At 41.7% G+C, this 17403-nt stretch overlaps 1 protein-coding gene across 1 annotated transcript in view; it reads right to left on the bottom strand.

Moving 5' to 3' along the window:
- LOC146811718 (serine protease 53-like) overlaps positions 1 to 17403 on the bottom strand; it is a 138860-nt gene that overhangs the window by 63177 nt on the left and 58280 nt on the right. The window contains exons 6-7 of the mRNA XM_085618717.1: positions 15899 to 16154; positions 6957 to 7110 (exon numbers count right to left, since the gene is read on the bottom strand). Coding sequence (XP_085474843.1) covers positions 6957 to 7110; positions 15899 to 16154 — 410 coding nt within the window. The remainder of the gene's footprint in view (positions 1 to 6956; positions 7111 to 15898; positions 16155 to 17403) is intronic.

Raw genomic sequence — 17403 nt, 5'->3', positions numbered from 1 at the left:
TTCCACATTTCTGAGGGTGTTTTCAGGGTACACCTAAAAATATCTGGTAACTCCAACCCTCCCGCCATGACCTCCGGGGCTAATGATGTCCAGAGGCGTGAAGGGGGAATGATAGGAAAATACCGGGGCACTCATAATAAGGCCCTGAGAGGGGCTGTGATCAGTTGTTCGGTCAGGAGAGTGCACTCAATATCTAAAGCAGCTTAGAGTAGCGAACTAAAGAAACACAAAGTGTTGGCTGCCAGGACACACACACACATTGAACACTTAACATTACTTCCTCGTACGTCTTCCTCGTCCTCATCTTAACAGGTTGAGGCTATCTCGTTAACCAGAAAGTATTTACCTACCCTACCTTACAAACTGAAACTTAAAGGAAATGATCCTTATACTTGCTTAGTCCCTTGCCTAGGCACCTTTCCTTCTACTGATGCCTAAAAGAGGGACAACCTCCAAAGACCTCCTGTTTTTTCCTTTCTCTTCAGAAGTCTACCCCGAAGCTTCAGGCACATTACATGATATTTTATAGTATTGTGCAATTATTATTCTCTAGTGGTCCTATTTGTTTTTGTTAGCGATTCACCAAAGATTCTAGTAAGCCAGCATTAGAGTTCTGTGGTTTCTGTGTGCAGTCTTAGCAGAGGAGACCTGATTCAGCAGTCATAGCTGCTCCCTCCCCAGACCCGTTCGGTACAAAAGGGGGTGGTGATGGACGGAGCATCAGAACCAATCAAACACTCACACCCAGTCAGCAGATCTGGGTTTGATCCATCACCGTTCTTTAACCCTGCTCATTCCATTTACCTTTGGTTTTGGTGGAAAACAATTGGGGCTTACTCCCTTCTGGGATCATTTTGGATAGTTGATTCACAGTCCCCCACACTTCTGAAGTAGCAATGGATGTTTAGCAGCTTAAATGCATCCTTCAGTCTCGGAGGCCTAGGATGGGGATGGTCTCTCAAGATTTCATTTGGCCAACTTTAGCTCTCTGCTCGCCTTACTCAAATTTTACAGTTTTTGTCCCAAAAGGATTGATCTCAGTGATAGAAACCAGGCCCACTATTTGGAGTGCTCATCATAAGATCAAATTCAACTCAATCTGAGGTGTACACAACTAAACGGACAAGGCCCTAGAAAATTTGAACCCAGTCACATTTCAGGAAGACCTGCCAGCGAAACAGATGCTCGTTCTTCTGATGGCTCTTAGTAAATTCCACCAGTTAGTCCTAGAGATTTTTGACTAGGTGCTTTACCTTAAAAGCTCAAGAACAACAGGCTGAACCCTGGTATGCAATCACAAAAAGCCATAACTACAATACTTTAAAGACGGTGGAAAACATCATGACACTAACATAAAAAATCAACTATGGAGACAGTACCGAATATATAAAGGAACCATCAAGAAATCCCTCAACTCACACATGTTTTCAGATGCCTCAACCCAGACTAAGGAGCTCTTCAAAATTATCTAAAATTTTATAATCAGGATAGGAACCGAAGAAATATGAGAGCACTTCTCAAGAACAATGCAACTTCTTAACTGATGATTTAATTGAAAAAAACTGATAGGCTGAAGTCTCACTAGCAATGGAGAAAATCGCTGACACCACTTTCATGCATATTTCAAGTTTTATTCAACTAAATCTTTATAAAGTCAATAAACTTTCCATACAAGAAACTACAGAGCTAATCAAGTCTCTGCCCATCACCTGATCACCAACTGACCTATGACCACAAACTTACACAAAAAAATCTTCTTGCCTCACTAGCCGTCATTCTCCCAGAAAAATAATTAACCCATTCATTTCCAGTTGTCAACTCGAGAGCTCCCCAACAAATGATAGACTTGCTACATTAAACTTCTACTTATGAAGCGAGGACGTGATGAATCTGGCCTGGCAACTAAAAGGGAAATAGCAATCAATGGACGTTTTCTAGGGAAGCTCAGTGACATAGCAGCCTTCATAAAAATCTCAGATTTCCTTGAACAAATCTACTTCCTCCATGACAAACAGACCAGTTTTTAAACACAGAAGATGCATTGAATCTGCTTGAATTGCCATAGTAGAGAAGGTAGGACACTAGAGGACAGAGATAAAGAGCAGGAACATCTGGGGGAATAACAGATGGCAGAGGATAAAAATATGGGGAACGGGAAGTACTGAGGAGAAGAGAGAAGTAGGAGACAAAGTTAACTGAACAGGAGATTACGGGGAAGACTGAGGGATAAAGTGGAGTAGTGAAGCAGCTGAAACAAGAGAGGGAATATATGAGAGTAATACCTCCTGGCGAGAGCGAGATTTGTGAGATTAAAATTGAGCAGTCAGTGGGGAGTATATTTGAGAGGTTGTTGCCTTAACTATTTTAGACATGTCCAGATAAATATTCAGGAAATATATTGTGGAAGATAATATAATAAAAAGAAGAATACCTTCAGAGATGTTTCATACAAAGGAGGAATGCCAAAGGCTCTGTGGTCCCAGCATAATGAGGGTACTAGGAACAGTGCCATGTTAAGGATTTTTGGCCTCACACAAGGTATATCTTCGTACCCCCTTTTTGGATTACCTTTAAGTTTATTATCCATTTTCAGCTCCTTCAAGCCCTCATCACGCCAAACACTACTGAATGTTATATTAGACATTGAGAATCTGGGGCACAAAAAAAGCCAAAGCTCAAACTGTCCAGTATCCGCCAACCACATGGTGTCAAAAAAGCTTGAACAAGCACTGCTAATGCCATTTTCTTTTTGTGCATCTAAATAAGACACAAAGTATGTGCAATTGTAGCATTAATTGTCAGATACCAATTATCACAAATACACCCTCACAACTGGCATTCTCACTGCAACAGGGAAAATAAAAGCAATGCAGGAAGTATTTTCACCTCTCCATTGCAAGACATCTGAACATTGTCTCCTTGATTCATTTCCCCAACCTTCTTCCTCCTCTCCTCTTTCTATATGTACATTTCTTTGGTTAGTCAGTGACCTCCAGCTCAGTTGAATGAGAAAATGGGAGAAGGGTAGAAGACAGGAAAATGACAGTGAGTTTAAGAGAAGAGTATAGAAAGTGATGAAGTAGAGCGAAAAGACTGGTAGAGGCAGAGATCTGGCAGAGCGATAGGTGAGGTAGGAGATACCAAAGGTAAAGAGAGAAAGCTGAGCCAGTCAGAAAGATACAGTGGAGTAGAAAGAGGAAGAGGAAGAGGTAGGTAAGGGTTTAGAGTGAAGTAGAAAGAGATAAAGATAGGGGAAAATATATAAAAAGATGGAGAGAGTGGATACACTGAGAGGTGAGGTACAGTAGAAAGAATGTTTAGATAGAGAGACATGGAGGCAAGAAGAGGTAGAGAGAGACATGAGGTAGTGTAAGATATTGGGGTCTTAGTTGAGGGGAGTGAGAACCAACCTCAAATAATAATTACAATCCTTTTCAAGGTGAACCACAAAAGTCCCTAAATAAAACTTCTGGTAGCTTGGCATAAAGCAGTCAGGTTTACTTTAGAGGCAATGCGTAAAGTATTTATGCAGCACTAAAACAGTAATAGAGTAAAAACACAAGAAGAATTCCAAACCAATTTAGCAAAATAAGGTACATTTTAATAAATAAAATGACACCAAAATGACAAAAATCCAATAAGTAGAACAGGAGATATGACTTTTTAAAATGCTGAGGTAAACAATACTGCCAAGAGGTGAAAAGCAACCAGCGGGTATCTGGTTGCATTGGACTGGGACAAATCAAATCCTGGTGCTTCTCTCATGCTGGTTACCAGCATGAGAGCAGCACCAGGATTGGTTAATGGAATTTTCTGAAGCCCGCGGAGCCTGGAGGAGACAAAACAGAACATGGAGCGGAGCGAGGACGTAAAGTAGCAAGCAAGGTAAGTGGCTATTTCTTTTTATTTACAGTTGCCGCTCAACTTGAATGCATGCACCCACCCATTGCCCACCCCCTACTCCTTCTATTTGCCAGCCGCCATGCCCTTCATCTGGATTTAGCTCCAGCCTCTCTAGTAAAACAATGACAGGGGTGGGCATGGTGCCAGGTTCTGTGAGGGCCACACCGAGCCCCTGTGAGGTGTAATCAGGGCAGGGGAACAGATAATCTCAAGCTGTCCTGTCAGGACGACCTACACCCCCCACACCCAAGCCCTTTGTCCACTGTCTGGGAGCAATACACATTACACCACAGAAGAGCCATTAACAGTCAGGTGACACTGGCCACTGGCAGAAAGGCACATTTGGCAGGAAAATACTAATATTTGAAAAGTGGTGTTTTCATAATAGCAATTTAAAATCCAACCTTACAATTAGGTTGGATTTTAAATTTCAATTACACAGAGTCTTGGAACATTTTTCTAGCTAGTCCCAAACTGAAGTTATGCTTTCTAAGAAGTTATAATGTAGCCCAGTGTTTTTCTGTGGGAGAGCCAGCCTTGCCATAGTGCAAAACGACATTGGAGGTTTTTCACTGCCAAGACATATAAAACATAAGAACATATGTCTTATTTTCTTAAATAACATGAATCCTGCTATATGGGCATTTAAGGCCTACCTGAGGGGTAACGTACAAGTCCTAAAAAGGAAAGTTTAGGCCTGGCAAAAGCTTTATTTTGCCAGCTCGAAATTGCAGCTTAAAGCTGCACAAGCAGGTTGCTGGGGCAGGCCGGTAGACATGTTAAAGTAAATTAAATGGGCCAATTCGTTGTCTGCCAATTTTGCCATTTTAAAAAGAGAGAGCACAAGCACTTTAGCAGGAGTAAGGTGTGCAAGAGTCCTATGGCCAAGAAAAACGGGTTTAATCAAAGAAGGCAAAAATCTATGGTGATCCTGCAGAAATAGCAAATTTCCAACAGGTATAGAGAGAAGTATATGGAGAGATAAGGTAGACAGATAGCAAATGTGGAGGTAAAGAGAGAAGCAAAATAAAAAGTGAGGTATTGGAAGACAGGTCAGGGAAAAATAGAAGCGAGGCAGGGAGAAAGGTCTAGAGAGGGGGGAAGAGTAGAAAAATATGAGTTGTAGAGAGGAAAGAGGTGAAGTAGAGAGAGACATTTAAGGTAGAGAAAATGAAGCACGGTTGGTACAGTGATAGAGAAATTGTGATGCATAAAGACACATACAGACAGAGGTGAAGCAGAGCAAACTTCAAAGAGAAAAGAGAGGTAGAGAGAGAGAAGCGAGGTACAGAAAATGAGTTGAAATGGAGACAGATACAGAAAAAAATAGAGAGAGAAAGGAGGTAATGAAAGAAAAAGAGGTAGAGGCAGGGAAAGAGAGGTAGGGGGAAAGTAGTAAGCTAGTTTGCTTATGTAGAGACACGAAAGAAAGGAAGTAGGTGGAGAGGTGAAGTAGCAAATGAATGGTGAGGTAGACTGAGAGATTGGGTCTAAGAAAGAGAGACAGCTTGATAGCAAGACATGAATTAGTGAAAGATATATGAGATAGAGAGGTGAGGTATAGTGTGGTGAGTGGTGAGGAAGAAGGAGAGAGAGCTGAGGTATAGTAAGGTCTAGAGAGTTGGAGAGGTCAGATAAAGAGAGATAAGGCTGAGAAATATGTCACAATCAGTGAAGTGCTCAGAAAAGGGTCTGGTCAAGAGGGTTGAGGTAGAGAGAGGGGGATAAAGTAGTAGAAATGTAGAGGTGAGCACAGAGAATGGCAAAGAGAGAGGTGAGGTTGTCAGATGCATGGTGGGGAGAGGTATAGTGAGAAAGATGGATGTAGACAAAGGTGAGGTAGAGTAAGTCCAAAAAGGTGGGGTAGGGGTAGAAACACAGAGATGCAGGGATAGGTTGTCAGAGAAAGCTATGAAGGGGGTAGAAAAGGAGAGAGGAAGGTATGTGAGGCAGAAAAATAGGTAAAGAGTAGTGTAAAGAGGTGACTGACTGAGTTAGTCAGAGACATGGGTAGATAGAGACAGATACGTGTTGTGGAAAACATTGGAGGGATTTAGTGATTTAGGTAGAGAAAGATGAGATACCATAAAAGACAATGATAGAGCAGATGAAGATGAGAAAGGTGATACAGAAAGAAAAGAGATACAGAGAGGCAAAGTAGACAGAGGGAGCTAAGAGAATGCTAGAGTGTGGTAGACTGAGAAGTATACAGAGTGTTAAAAAGGGGTAAACAGGATATGGAAGGCGATGTTAGAATAAGCGATAGATGAGGTAAAGAGAGGTATATAGAAGAGTCGAGAGCAGTGAGTTAGGAATAGAGAGAGAGAGAGAGTCAGCGGTAGATGAAGGGAGAGAGAGAGAGTCAGCCATAGATGAAGACAGGGAGAGAGGTTGAGTTAGAGATGAGACAAAGGACAGAGAGACTTTACTACGGGACTCCTTTGAAGGTGCTGGCCCTTGGCAATTGTCCACTTTGCCCATGCTTTAAGTTCCTCTGATTATGCCTCATCCTGTTGGACTGCTCTTGTGTCCTGCTCCAGGATCACAGCTCAGAGGGGTCATGGTATGAATCCTGTAGCGGTCTCAAAGACCTGGTCATCAGCCAAGGCTGGATCATGGAATGTATTATATCCCATCGTAATTTGATCACTTCCTGAGGTATATCCCTGGAAGGTTCTATGTTGACATACTAGAACACTCAGTGGTACTCTCTCAAGAGCTAAATGATACTCACCCAGTGGTACAGCCATACCGCTCAACTAACCATCATGTTATGTTTTCATGGCCTTATTCTCAACCTCTAGACAAGAGTAGTGAGTCCTGTTTGCTTCTGTTGGATCACCATTGTATCAACCCTTCATCTCAGTACAAACAATATTTTATCTTTATTAACCTCAATGGTATCATTATTCAAAACATCTGCCTTCATTCTCCTTGGTGATGCAGGAGAAAGGTATGAGCATCACTACTTATTCTGTGATGCAACGATAACCAGCTGAGGGAGATGCTGTCTTCGAAGTAAGATGTCCTCACTGAATGATTGCTTCACTTACCCACTGAAGCAGTGTCCGGCGGCCAGGACCCAACTCTCTGAAATCAAAGTGCCTTCACAGGTGTAAATGCCTAGGAACAGAAGGCCCACACTCCAGGGCCACTCCCCCGGATGGGCTCCAGGATCTGTTGTGTTCACTTTGGGGATGCCACAACCTGAAAAGGAAGAGCAGACTGAGTGAGTAGGGAAGATGTGTTAATTGGTCAGACAGAATAAATTACAAAAGGTAACCCTAGCATCATTTTGTGGTCAGCATTCTAACCATAAGCATAAATAGAAAAATATCTCACTGGCCTTCAGGGATCAAAATAAAGTGTGCCTGTTACAAAGGGTATCTTTTCTCATTAATCCTCCCAGGTATAACCCAGGAGATTGCCAGTGGCACTGAAACCACATTTCCCATTAAATATCAGCAACCACACCAAGTTCTCACTCAATCTGTGAAAGCAGTACCTCCTCTCCTAAACTCTGTCTCAGGGGCAGGTTTTAACAGGGTACTGACCCCCTTCCTTCTTCTAGCCAAAAAGGTGTTCCCTTCCAAGAGTTACCCTATTAAGTCAGCAGAAAACAAAAATTGGCAAAGCCAATAGGATTGGCGTTGGCCACCTGCCTTTTGGCAATTCTTATTTTGTTTTGTTGTGGTTTTTACATTTGACAAAATGTAATTGTTCGGGAAGCTGCCAGGCGCTCATCAAATCGGAAAAAAAAGACATTGGCTAAAGATAAAAACCGTAAGTATTCCCTGGCACTGAAGGAAACTACTTTGTGTGTGGATGTGCTCCTTGTGAAAGGACAGCATGCCATAACTCATGGTGAAGTCAGTTAATGGCTAAAATGAGCTGAACACATTGTCCCTTGATGCATGCTGGAGTGGGTGGAAGATAAATGTTAATGACACAATAACTGACTAATGGATTACTATGTTATACATACTTTTAGTTAAATCAAAAGGTATTGGATAAGGCATAACTAAAAAAGCCAATTGGTTTGGCAGCCTCTTGCCTCTGATAAAGAAGGTAAGAAAAAAAAGGCAAGAAAAAAAGGAAGGAAAGACGACAAAAGAGAAAAGAAGGCAGGCAAAAAGGAAGCATGGAAGGCAAAAAATAGAAGGAAAAAATTTAAAAAAGAAAGGCGAGAAGGAAGAAGAAAAAAGTCAATAAGGAAAGAAGAAAGGAAGAAAGAAAGAAAGACAGAAAGAAAGAGAGAGAGAGAGAGAAAAACAACGGAACACGAAGGAAAGCAATAAACTGAGGGACAGCAAAAAAGAAATGAAGGAAAGAAAGATGGGAAGGAGGGAGAAAGGAAAGAAGGAAAGAAAAAAGAAAAGAAGGCAATAAAGAAAGAAAGGGGAGAATATAATAAAAAGGCAAAAAAGAAAGAATGAAAGAAAAAAGGAAAAAAGGTAAAAAGGGTATGAAAAAAGAACAGAAGAAAATAAAAAAGAATAAAAGGAAGAAGCAAAGATGGAAGGAAGGCAAGAAGGAATGAAAGCATAAAGAAAGATGAACAGAAGGCAACAAACAAAAAGGTAAAAAGGAAAGGAAAATGGAAAGAAGACAAACAAGAAATAAGGAAAGAAACATGGAAAGATGAAAAGAAAGAAAGAATAAAAGAAAAAAGAAAAGAAAAAAGCAAAGAAGGAAAAAAAATGGAAGAAGGCAAAAAGAAGGAAGGAAAGAAAGAATGGAAGAAGGAAAGAAAGAAGGTCGGAAGAAAGGAAAGAAGAAAAATGAAAGGCGGCAAAAAGAAAGAAGGAAAGAAAGAATGCAAAAAGAAGGAACAAACAAACACAAGAAGGAAGGAAAGCAATAAAGAAAAAAAAGCAACAAGGAAAGAAAGATTGCAAAAAAGAAAGAAGGAAAGAAAGCGGAAAGAAAGAAGTAAAGAAAAAAGGAAAAAAGGCAATAACAAGAAGAACAGAAGAAAAAGCAGGGCAAAAAGAGAAGAGGAAAGAAAGAAGGGAAAAAGGCAATAAAGAAAAATAAGGGACGAAAAAGGGAACAGGAACAAGGAAAGAAACATGAAAGAAAGAAGGAAAGACCGGCAGAAAAAGATGGAAAAAATAAGAAACAAAGAAAGACAAAAGAAGGGAAGAAAGACGGTTCGCAAAATAAAATATTGGATACTAAAACCCAAATTACACCCATCTAAGTTTAAAATAAAAGTGCTACACGTGTGCTGCAAATTATACAATTTTTGGCGCCAGATTTACAAAAGCATTAGCATCAGGTTTGTGTTACTTTAATGATGAAGACTCAATTCAAAATCCTTTTTAGGAGTTACAAAACAATTCTAATTGGTATTTTCATTGGTTTGTAAGGAAAAGTAACGCAAACAGTGCAAAGCAATGCTTTCCGTTACTCTGTGTTAAGGAAGCGTTCAATGACTGGTACATGGACGTTCGTGTGTAACCACCCATGTTTTTAACTCAAAACCGTATCTATAAACAACAGTAAGCATGGTTTAGCACCAAACAATAACACCACTTGAAAGTAGGCACATTAAAAAGGAGAGACACATTTATTTCTCCTAACTTTTCCCACTTTGCTACTGTTCCAGTACAAAACATTTGCTAGACTCACACAGACACCTTTGCACTATAACTCAAAGGTGTGTGGTACTCGGCGGCCTGTTTGTGCAGTGGTGCTAGGGAGAGGTGGAAGAGAGTGCCAAATCTCTGTAGATATGTCACTTTCCTCTTCTCTCCCCATCACTAAACGCAGCACAGAAACTTTGGGTGCTGCGCTGCATTCAGAGACACTTTTGTAAATCTGCACTGAAGTTGGGTTTTCTTCCTGGGCAAATGTTATTAAAGAACCATTGATAATACTGAGTCCAGGAACACAATATGGTACACTGTGAAATAGCATTAATCAGAGAAACAAAGGTCATTCCAAAAGGAATTTACAACAGCATGGGCAGGAGACAAGAACTGAAAAAGCTAGAATGTGCGATGTGCTCATTTCAACGGCTATTGCATCAGGCAACATTAAAGAAATAACAACGCAAAAATACTGGCACTGAAAGGCGCTACCTTGTGTGGGATGTGCTCCTTGTGAAAGAGCAAAACGCAGTCAAACTGAAGTTAACCAATGACATAAGTAGGCTGACCCATTGCCCTATGCTGGAAGCTGTACAGGGTGGAAGCAACATGTGAATGACACAACAAACCAATGGATGAAGTGAGGTGGCTGAAAGCCCCTTTAAGTAAGTATGTTATACGTATTATATTGTGTAATATCAAGAGGCTTTGGCTAAAAGCAGACCTAAAAAATGATTTTATACGGAAACTAGAGGGAAATGCATCAAGATACCAGTGGCATGAAGGGACAACATTATGGAGGAATAAACAATAGAAAAAAGGAAGATACGACCAGGAGGAAATCTCTCAACATTAGAGTAATGGTCCAAGTAGAAATGAACACGAATAAAAGCTTTGAAAGTAAAAAGAAGGTACAAAGGGACAATCAAAGAAACAAAAGAATCAAATAACACCTCACATGGGTGAACCCACTGTGCCAAGAAAACTCAAAGCTGGCTCAGCGAAGAGTGGTGTGTGTTACTCTTTCACCTCTTCTGGATTCAGAAGAGAATGGTTGCTCCAGTGCAAAACCAAAAATGAGGCAGTTGCCATCTTGCTATGGGACAACTGAAGCAATAACAAATCCCCCAACAAAAGGATACATTTGGAACAGGGATGCACTGATACTCCTGCAGCACAGCTGTTTTTGCTGTCTTGACTTTGCAATGGATCCTACTTAGGGTTCGCTGAAGCGAACAAACAATCCTACAGCTCCCATCTACACACCCCATGCAGTTGCTACAATACCAATACATTCAGGCAGATCCTGGTCAACAACACAAGTTGCAGATAAGGTAAGCAAAGAGAGGGCCCCACGGTCCTTTAAGAAAGACGTGGGTTGCAGCGTGACAGTGTAACCTTCCACCTAAAGGCCACCAGAAGAGAAAAGTGACAGAAATACACTCAAACTAGGGGACGGCAACCCAACAAGGAATGCTAAAAACAAAAGGTGTGGCTCAAAGTAGTGGAGATTATGATAGATTGCAATTGAAAGAAATGGTAACTAGGTCAATCACGCCCTGTTAAATTTAACTTCTTTGGTAATTTCTAAGGTTTTTGTTATTAAAGGCTCAACTGACCATGCGGTGAGGTCTGTACTCTAGAAATACTTCAATTAATACAAATGCTGTATGGCTGTAACCCTTCCAGTCAGCCATACAAAACAAAAAAATCACTCTCTAGTTGGGCAGCACATATCACTGGTACTGAACTGAATAATTGAGTTGACCATTCACTGATACTGCCAAAGAATAACCCTAAACAGAACCATAAAATATAAGAGAACATGTACTTTTCTAGCTGGGAAATGTAAAAAATCAGGTGGGCTCGCCATATCATTGGTAACTGAAGTCACACCACTACAGGGTTCAGAGTGTGAGTAATCCTAAAATGCTAAAGAAAATAAAGGAATAGTTTTGAGATATTAAACATAAAGGAAGGAAAGTAGTCGAGAAGCAAATGCAGACCCTGGATTCCATACTTAAATAGCTCAACAACTGTGATCTGAGTTGATATTTATCAGGTTTTCATCTTTTGGTGAATCAGGGCAATGGTAGGAAGTCAAGGACTGATCTAACAGTGTGCCACCTTCAAAACTCACAATCTCTGTAAACCAAGCCGACAGCAATATTACCATCATTTCACCTTCGGGTACTGAAAGGGAGGAGCAGCAAGTGCTCATAGATGTGGATTTGGAAGTCACCGGCCCCGACCAGCCAGGCGGAGGTACAGAGGAGAATGCTAGTACATAACTAAGATTTTCAACTGAACGCCTTGACATTGAAAACTTCTCGAGTGAAAATAGGATCCACTCTTTTATCACGATTAAAGATCCACAAGAAGAGCATTGTTCTCGCAACATCGGCCAATTATCTCTCGCAGGAAAGATGGGTGTATGCCCCTGATGATCAAGCGGGGCCACCATCCAATAATCGACATACAATCATCCACATAATAAGAAAGAGTTTATACAAGGACGTCTACACTAGATAAGCGACGCCTTGATGCGGTGAAGATTTTAATCGACTGCAACAGAAGCTTAAACAAGAGAGAGATTTTATCTCCTACATTAGTGAGTTATTGGTTAGAAGGAGGAAGACTCTAGCACATTATTGTCCTGAAGAAGGTGGAGAAGTAGACCAATCTTTATTCACCGAAACGCGTCGACGCAAGAATACACGAATCTCGAATTGAAACTAACAGAACTGTGCAACAATAGCGATTGTCTGTTTAGCTTCAAATTAGAAAACTTTTTGCATAGAGATCGACATACAGCTAGGTCATTGACTTCTGTAAAAACTGTCTAGAGTAGCCCCGTGAGTAGGACTAAAGTGTGTGTTTTTTATAGCCATATTTTGTCTAAGGTTTGCACATTAGTGAGTGTGCATATTTTTAAGTCATATAGGACTAAAATCCCTTCCCCCCCCCCTTTTTTACTGTGTATCTTTTTTTACTGTGTTTATTTTTATTAGTAGGCAATGTATTTTATTTGAAGTATTGTGTTCTCTTGATATTGTGCGAAATAAACTGTTTTAAATTTTATTATCATTGCAAAAAAAAATTTTGGGGTGACTTCATCAAAGACGTTCATTGACCTTTGGGCTCCGACTTTAGAGGAACCCTCTTATTTTCTTCTTTTGAGTTTTAACATATGCCCTCCGTATGTATATTGAAGTACGTGTGAGTGTTTGTTTGAGGTGTGTTTAAAAGAATTTCCTCCGTGGGAGTTGTTTTCTTTCACTTTGGAAGTCACAAGCCAGGTATCTCAAGTGATATTGAGCTGTTGCTTGGCCAGGACAGGGAACACGGTTATCCTGCCAAGCAACTCAGTTTCAAGTTATTGCATTGTTACTGGGCAGGTAGCAGTCCAGAAACCAGGCAATGATGAAACTCCCTTGAATCTCCCAGGCACCTGACCAGGGCTACTCAAAGGATTTAAAAAAAGGCTGGCCTGCCAATAACCCTAATGCAACAAACCACTATTGCTTTACCCGTGCAATGTCTACTCCCAGAGATTATCATTCAGTCACATGATCTCCAAGCTTAACATGTAATCGCAACCAATCACCATGCACTGATGAGCAGGGATGGACCCAAGTTTTTTAGGACGATATAGATTTTTTGTGGAGGTTAACAGAGTTACAGGAACAAAGGCCCCACATCTGCTTTAACTGTCGTCTCTTACAAAGCATCCATCACTCCATTGCCTGGTGAGGAGCCAGTGGAAAACCACTACTATTAGCACATTTTTAATCCATTCCCATTCCAGCAAGACCTTCTTCTCTCCTTAGGGGCATAATAAAAAATATGTGGAGCAAAGTAAAACATTGAGTCCATTGGGAGGAAAACACGTGGTAGGGCAGACATGGTCAAACAGGGACAGGGTGACACAGCTATCAACAAAGAGCAAGGACATTCTTCCCTACACTCAATTCCACCATAGCATCATCCTCCGGTTCTGGGAAAGAATAAATACAAACTCATGTAACCACTAGCACAGTCGCTGTGTTGATGTGCCAGCCATAGACCAATCATGAATCATCACCAGTACTGATGCACCAGACATGATGATGCATCTGTAGAGCATTGACGGAGTGGGAAAATGAAGAGTGTGGCGGCAGCAACTCCTGCAGTGCCTACTAGGGCTGGCCTGTAATGTGGTTGCTGAGGTATGTGGGGTCAATTTTGTGGAGGCTTTGTGTGTGTGTGTGAGAAGTATGAAGTGTGTTCATATGTGGATTGGGAGCCAGTGTAGCTCTATGAGGGACAGGGTGCTGTGAGTGCGGAGTGGAGTGGAAGGTTGAGGATGAGCCTGGACGCTGAGTTTTGAGAGGCCTGGAGTCGTCTGGTCAGTTAAGGGTTGATTCCAACATAGAGTTTGTTGCCATAGCTTGCTGGTGATGTAGACTGGGGTGATGGTTCTGCAAGTGTTGGTGGGGAGCCATTTGAAGATGTGTAAAGTTATGCAATAGGAAACAGAGATGACACAAGTATGAAACATCAAATTAAAAATGGAGAGGACTAATGGAAGCAGCAGAAAGTTGAGTGAGCTGAAAGGAAAATTGGAAATGAGAAATATAAGAGGGAAACAAAATATTGGAAGATACTTGGGAATGAGAAAGGTAGCAGTGAAGGAAATGAGTTTGATAGGAGTTTGAAAATGAGACAAAGGGGTTAAAGGTGGGGAAATTAGGGAGAGAGAAGCAAGAATTTTACAGAGACAGAGTTGGCAGTGAATGTAGCATCGAATGATGATAGTGACCACCAGTGAGGAATAAAAGTGGAAGCAAGAGATGAACTGGAGAGAGAGACATTTAGTGATCAAAGGTAAGATTGAATGTGAAAAGAAGAGAGGGTGTGTAGATGTTAGAGAATGTGAGGTGTGCAGGTTGAAGGTAAATGAGGAGGCCGGGTACAATTAGTGATGGTGTGGCAGTGAAACTGGAGAAATTCGTAAGCTCATGGTAGTTAGATAAATAGTGCAAAGAATGTGAGTTTGAGAGCTGGAAGTATGAAGAAAATTGAAAGAGATAGAGTGACCTAATGAGAGACTGAGGTGGGAAGAAACCCAGGAGAAATAGAGAAGAGGACACCATTTCAGAACAAGACAAGGAGGTGTAAGGGAACATGGCAGGGGCATGAGAATGAGAGACAACTTTGAGTGTGAAGATGAAATTCAAAGAAATGGAGGAAAGCAAAGGACAGGATGGGGAGCAAGTAGTGCTTGCTTTGTAAAGGAATCAATGCCTGTGCCGGAAGTTCTTCCCAGAAGCATGTGGCCTACGTTATTAAATGTTGACGCATCGAATACAAAGGCTGCCTAGTCTTGAATCACCTCATGTCTCTTTAATCTACTACCAGACACTCCCTTCCCCTTTATCTCACTCTTGCTGGTTCCTGCTTTCTCCCTTTGTAATGGTTTTTCATCTTTCTCTTGCTTTCCCTTTGTGTGTTTTCCCTCTCTTTCTCAGTAAAAGTCTGTAGAGGAAAAATAAGTGCCAATCCCCACAAATGAGTGACTGTGGGCCCCACTGACTTAAATTAAGCACACTGGGTGCAAGAAAAGATAAAAATAAGAATGACAGAAGTGAAGTACGGTAGTGAGCGCGGGGGGCTTAAATATGTTGGTGAGGGGTTGCAGTGTTGGAAGAAGGTGGGATTGAGTTATATGGTCAAAGTAGAAAAGGTGATGAAAGAATGAGAGCTAAATATGAAAAGCAAACTCTGAAAGAGCTGGTCATGACCAGTAACAAGATCCATTGGTGCTTCACTAATTACATTTTCAATAGCACAGAGGCACCACTTTTGTTCACAGATATGTTTGATTTGCTTGTCGGTCTATGACGGCGCCCTGAGATCCCTTCATATCACACAGTGTTTCTCTTTTGGAGCCCCAATAGCCCCATTTTGTGAATCAATAAGATAAAAAACATGTTTGGTATGCCCTGTTGTTTGCCTGACTGCTAAACCTGTGAACCTCCTTGAAGCTAATTGTATCACTGAAGCCTGCTGATGGCTTGGAGAATTTTGCGGGGTCGAGGTGCTTTAAAACAGCATGTGGCTGAGTGATTGTAAATGGGTCCCTCTTGCAGAACACTGGGAATGGAGGGGGGGGGGGGGGCTAAGGTTTCATTATGACACCGGACTTTAATGAAATGTGCTGACATCTGAAGTGTGTATATATGTCCACATTTCCTATGTGTACATGGCCACAGTTTGTAGTGCATACATGTGGCAACTATCCTAGTGCATGCATGCATGATCTTCCTTAGTAGATACGTGTTCTGGCAGATGTGGAGCTCACATGTACACATCTCTCAGGCATCTACCGACATTGCTTTACCGCAGGGTCAGAGCTCTACCTGGATTCTTGGTGCTGATAAGGTCCGTGCAGTTGTCATCATCTTCCAGAATCCCTGAGACTTCATTTGTTTGGTTCTTGAAGAAGACTGGAGATCCTTGCCCCGCGGTGTTGGTCCTGATCCAGTTGCTGAAGGTTGACACTGCACTGAAGATGGTGGGACTGTTAGGAAGATGGCAGGCTAGGGAGAAGCTGACAATGCCAGCTAAAAACCATGTGCCATCTTCACTGCAGACGACTGGACCTCCAGAGTCACCCTAAGATCGGAAAAGCACAAGTCAAGAAGCATACAACACACAGGAACATTCTATCCCCACAGTGTTCAACCTATATATGGGTCCCCTTGCTAATATAGTGCTAGGCCACAAAGTGTCCATTGTATCATACGCTGACGATACTCAGCTTATCGTCACACTATCGCAAATTTCAGAACATAATGCACATCAATTTTCCCAATGTATGGAGGAAGTAACAGCATGGATGGCAGACTACTGTTTAAAACTTAAAGGCAGTAAGACAAAAGTGATGATATTGGGAAGAGCGCCTTCTATCTGGACATCAGCTTGGTGGCCGGAAGCACTTGGCCAGCTCCCAACCACTAAAGCCGAAGTCAAGAACCTTGGAGTATGGCTTGACCCTAACCTGACATATGAAAATCAAATCCAGAAAATAACAGGCAAATGTTTCGGAACGCTAAAAACCCTACAGAAGGTCATTGACCTACTACCAGTTTAAGCCAGAAAATCTATAGTACATGCAGTGGTCACCTCTCAGATTGACTACGGCAATGTTCTATACCTAGGTGTAGCTAAAAAAAGGCTGATGAAGCTGCAATCAGTCCAAAACGCCACTGCTCGGCTAGTGCTGAATCTACCTAGAAGATCGTCCAGCACAGAGGCCCTGGCCAAATTGCATTGGTTGCCTGTGGGTAAGAGGATCCTGTTCAAGGCAATGTGCTTCTGCCATCGTATCCTAGCAAATAAAGGCCCAAGCTATCTACAATACATGATTACACCCTACACACCCAATAGAAGCCTAAGATCTGAAGGAAAGTCATTGGTAATAGTACCCAGATTTAGGAAGGCCAGGCTAGGAGGCTGCTCTTTCAAATACCTGGCAGCAAAACATTGGAATTCACTACCAATGGATTTGAGGAGAGAGCCATGTGAAGCTGCCTTTAGGAAAAGGCTGAAAACTTGGCTTTTTTTCCACCTAAAAACCAGAATAGACCTTGAAACATGACAGCTAGGGCTCACCTACCTATCCCGTGTCATTTCTGAGATTCTGCTCAGCGCTGGGACACACCGCTGGTGTAACCAGGCGCTCTACAAATGCTGCTGCTGCTGATGATGATGATAATTGCACAGACCATGAGTGCTTCGAGGGAACTGTGTCGCTTGAAAGAATAGCTTGTCTAATAGAGGCAAGTTTGAGGTTCTTAAAACTTATTATGTCCATGAGGTAGAGTGCAGGGAAAAGTACTGCCTCATTCCTTTACTATGCCCC

Source organism: Triturus cristatus, chromosome 7 (assembly GCF_964204655.1).
Source record: "Triturus cristatus chromosome 7, aTriCri1.1, whole genome shotgun sequence".
Lineage (NCBI taxonomy): Eukaryota > Metazoa > Chordata > Amphibia > Caudata > Salamandridae > Triturus > Triturus cristatus.
Note: the sequence above shows the minus strand (reverse complement) of the source record. Positions and strands in the feature narration are given on the sequence as shown.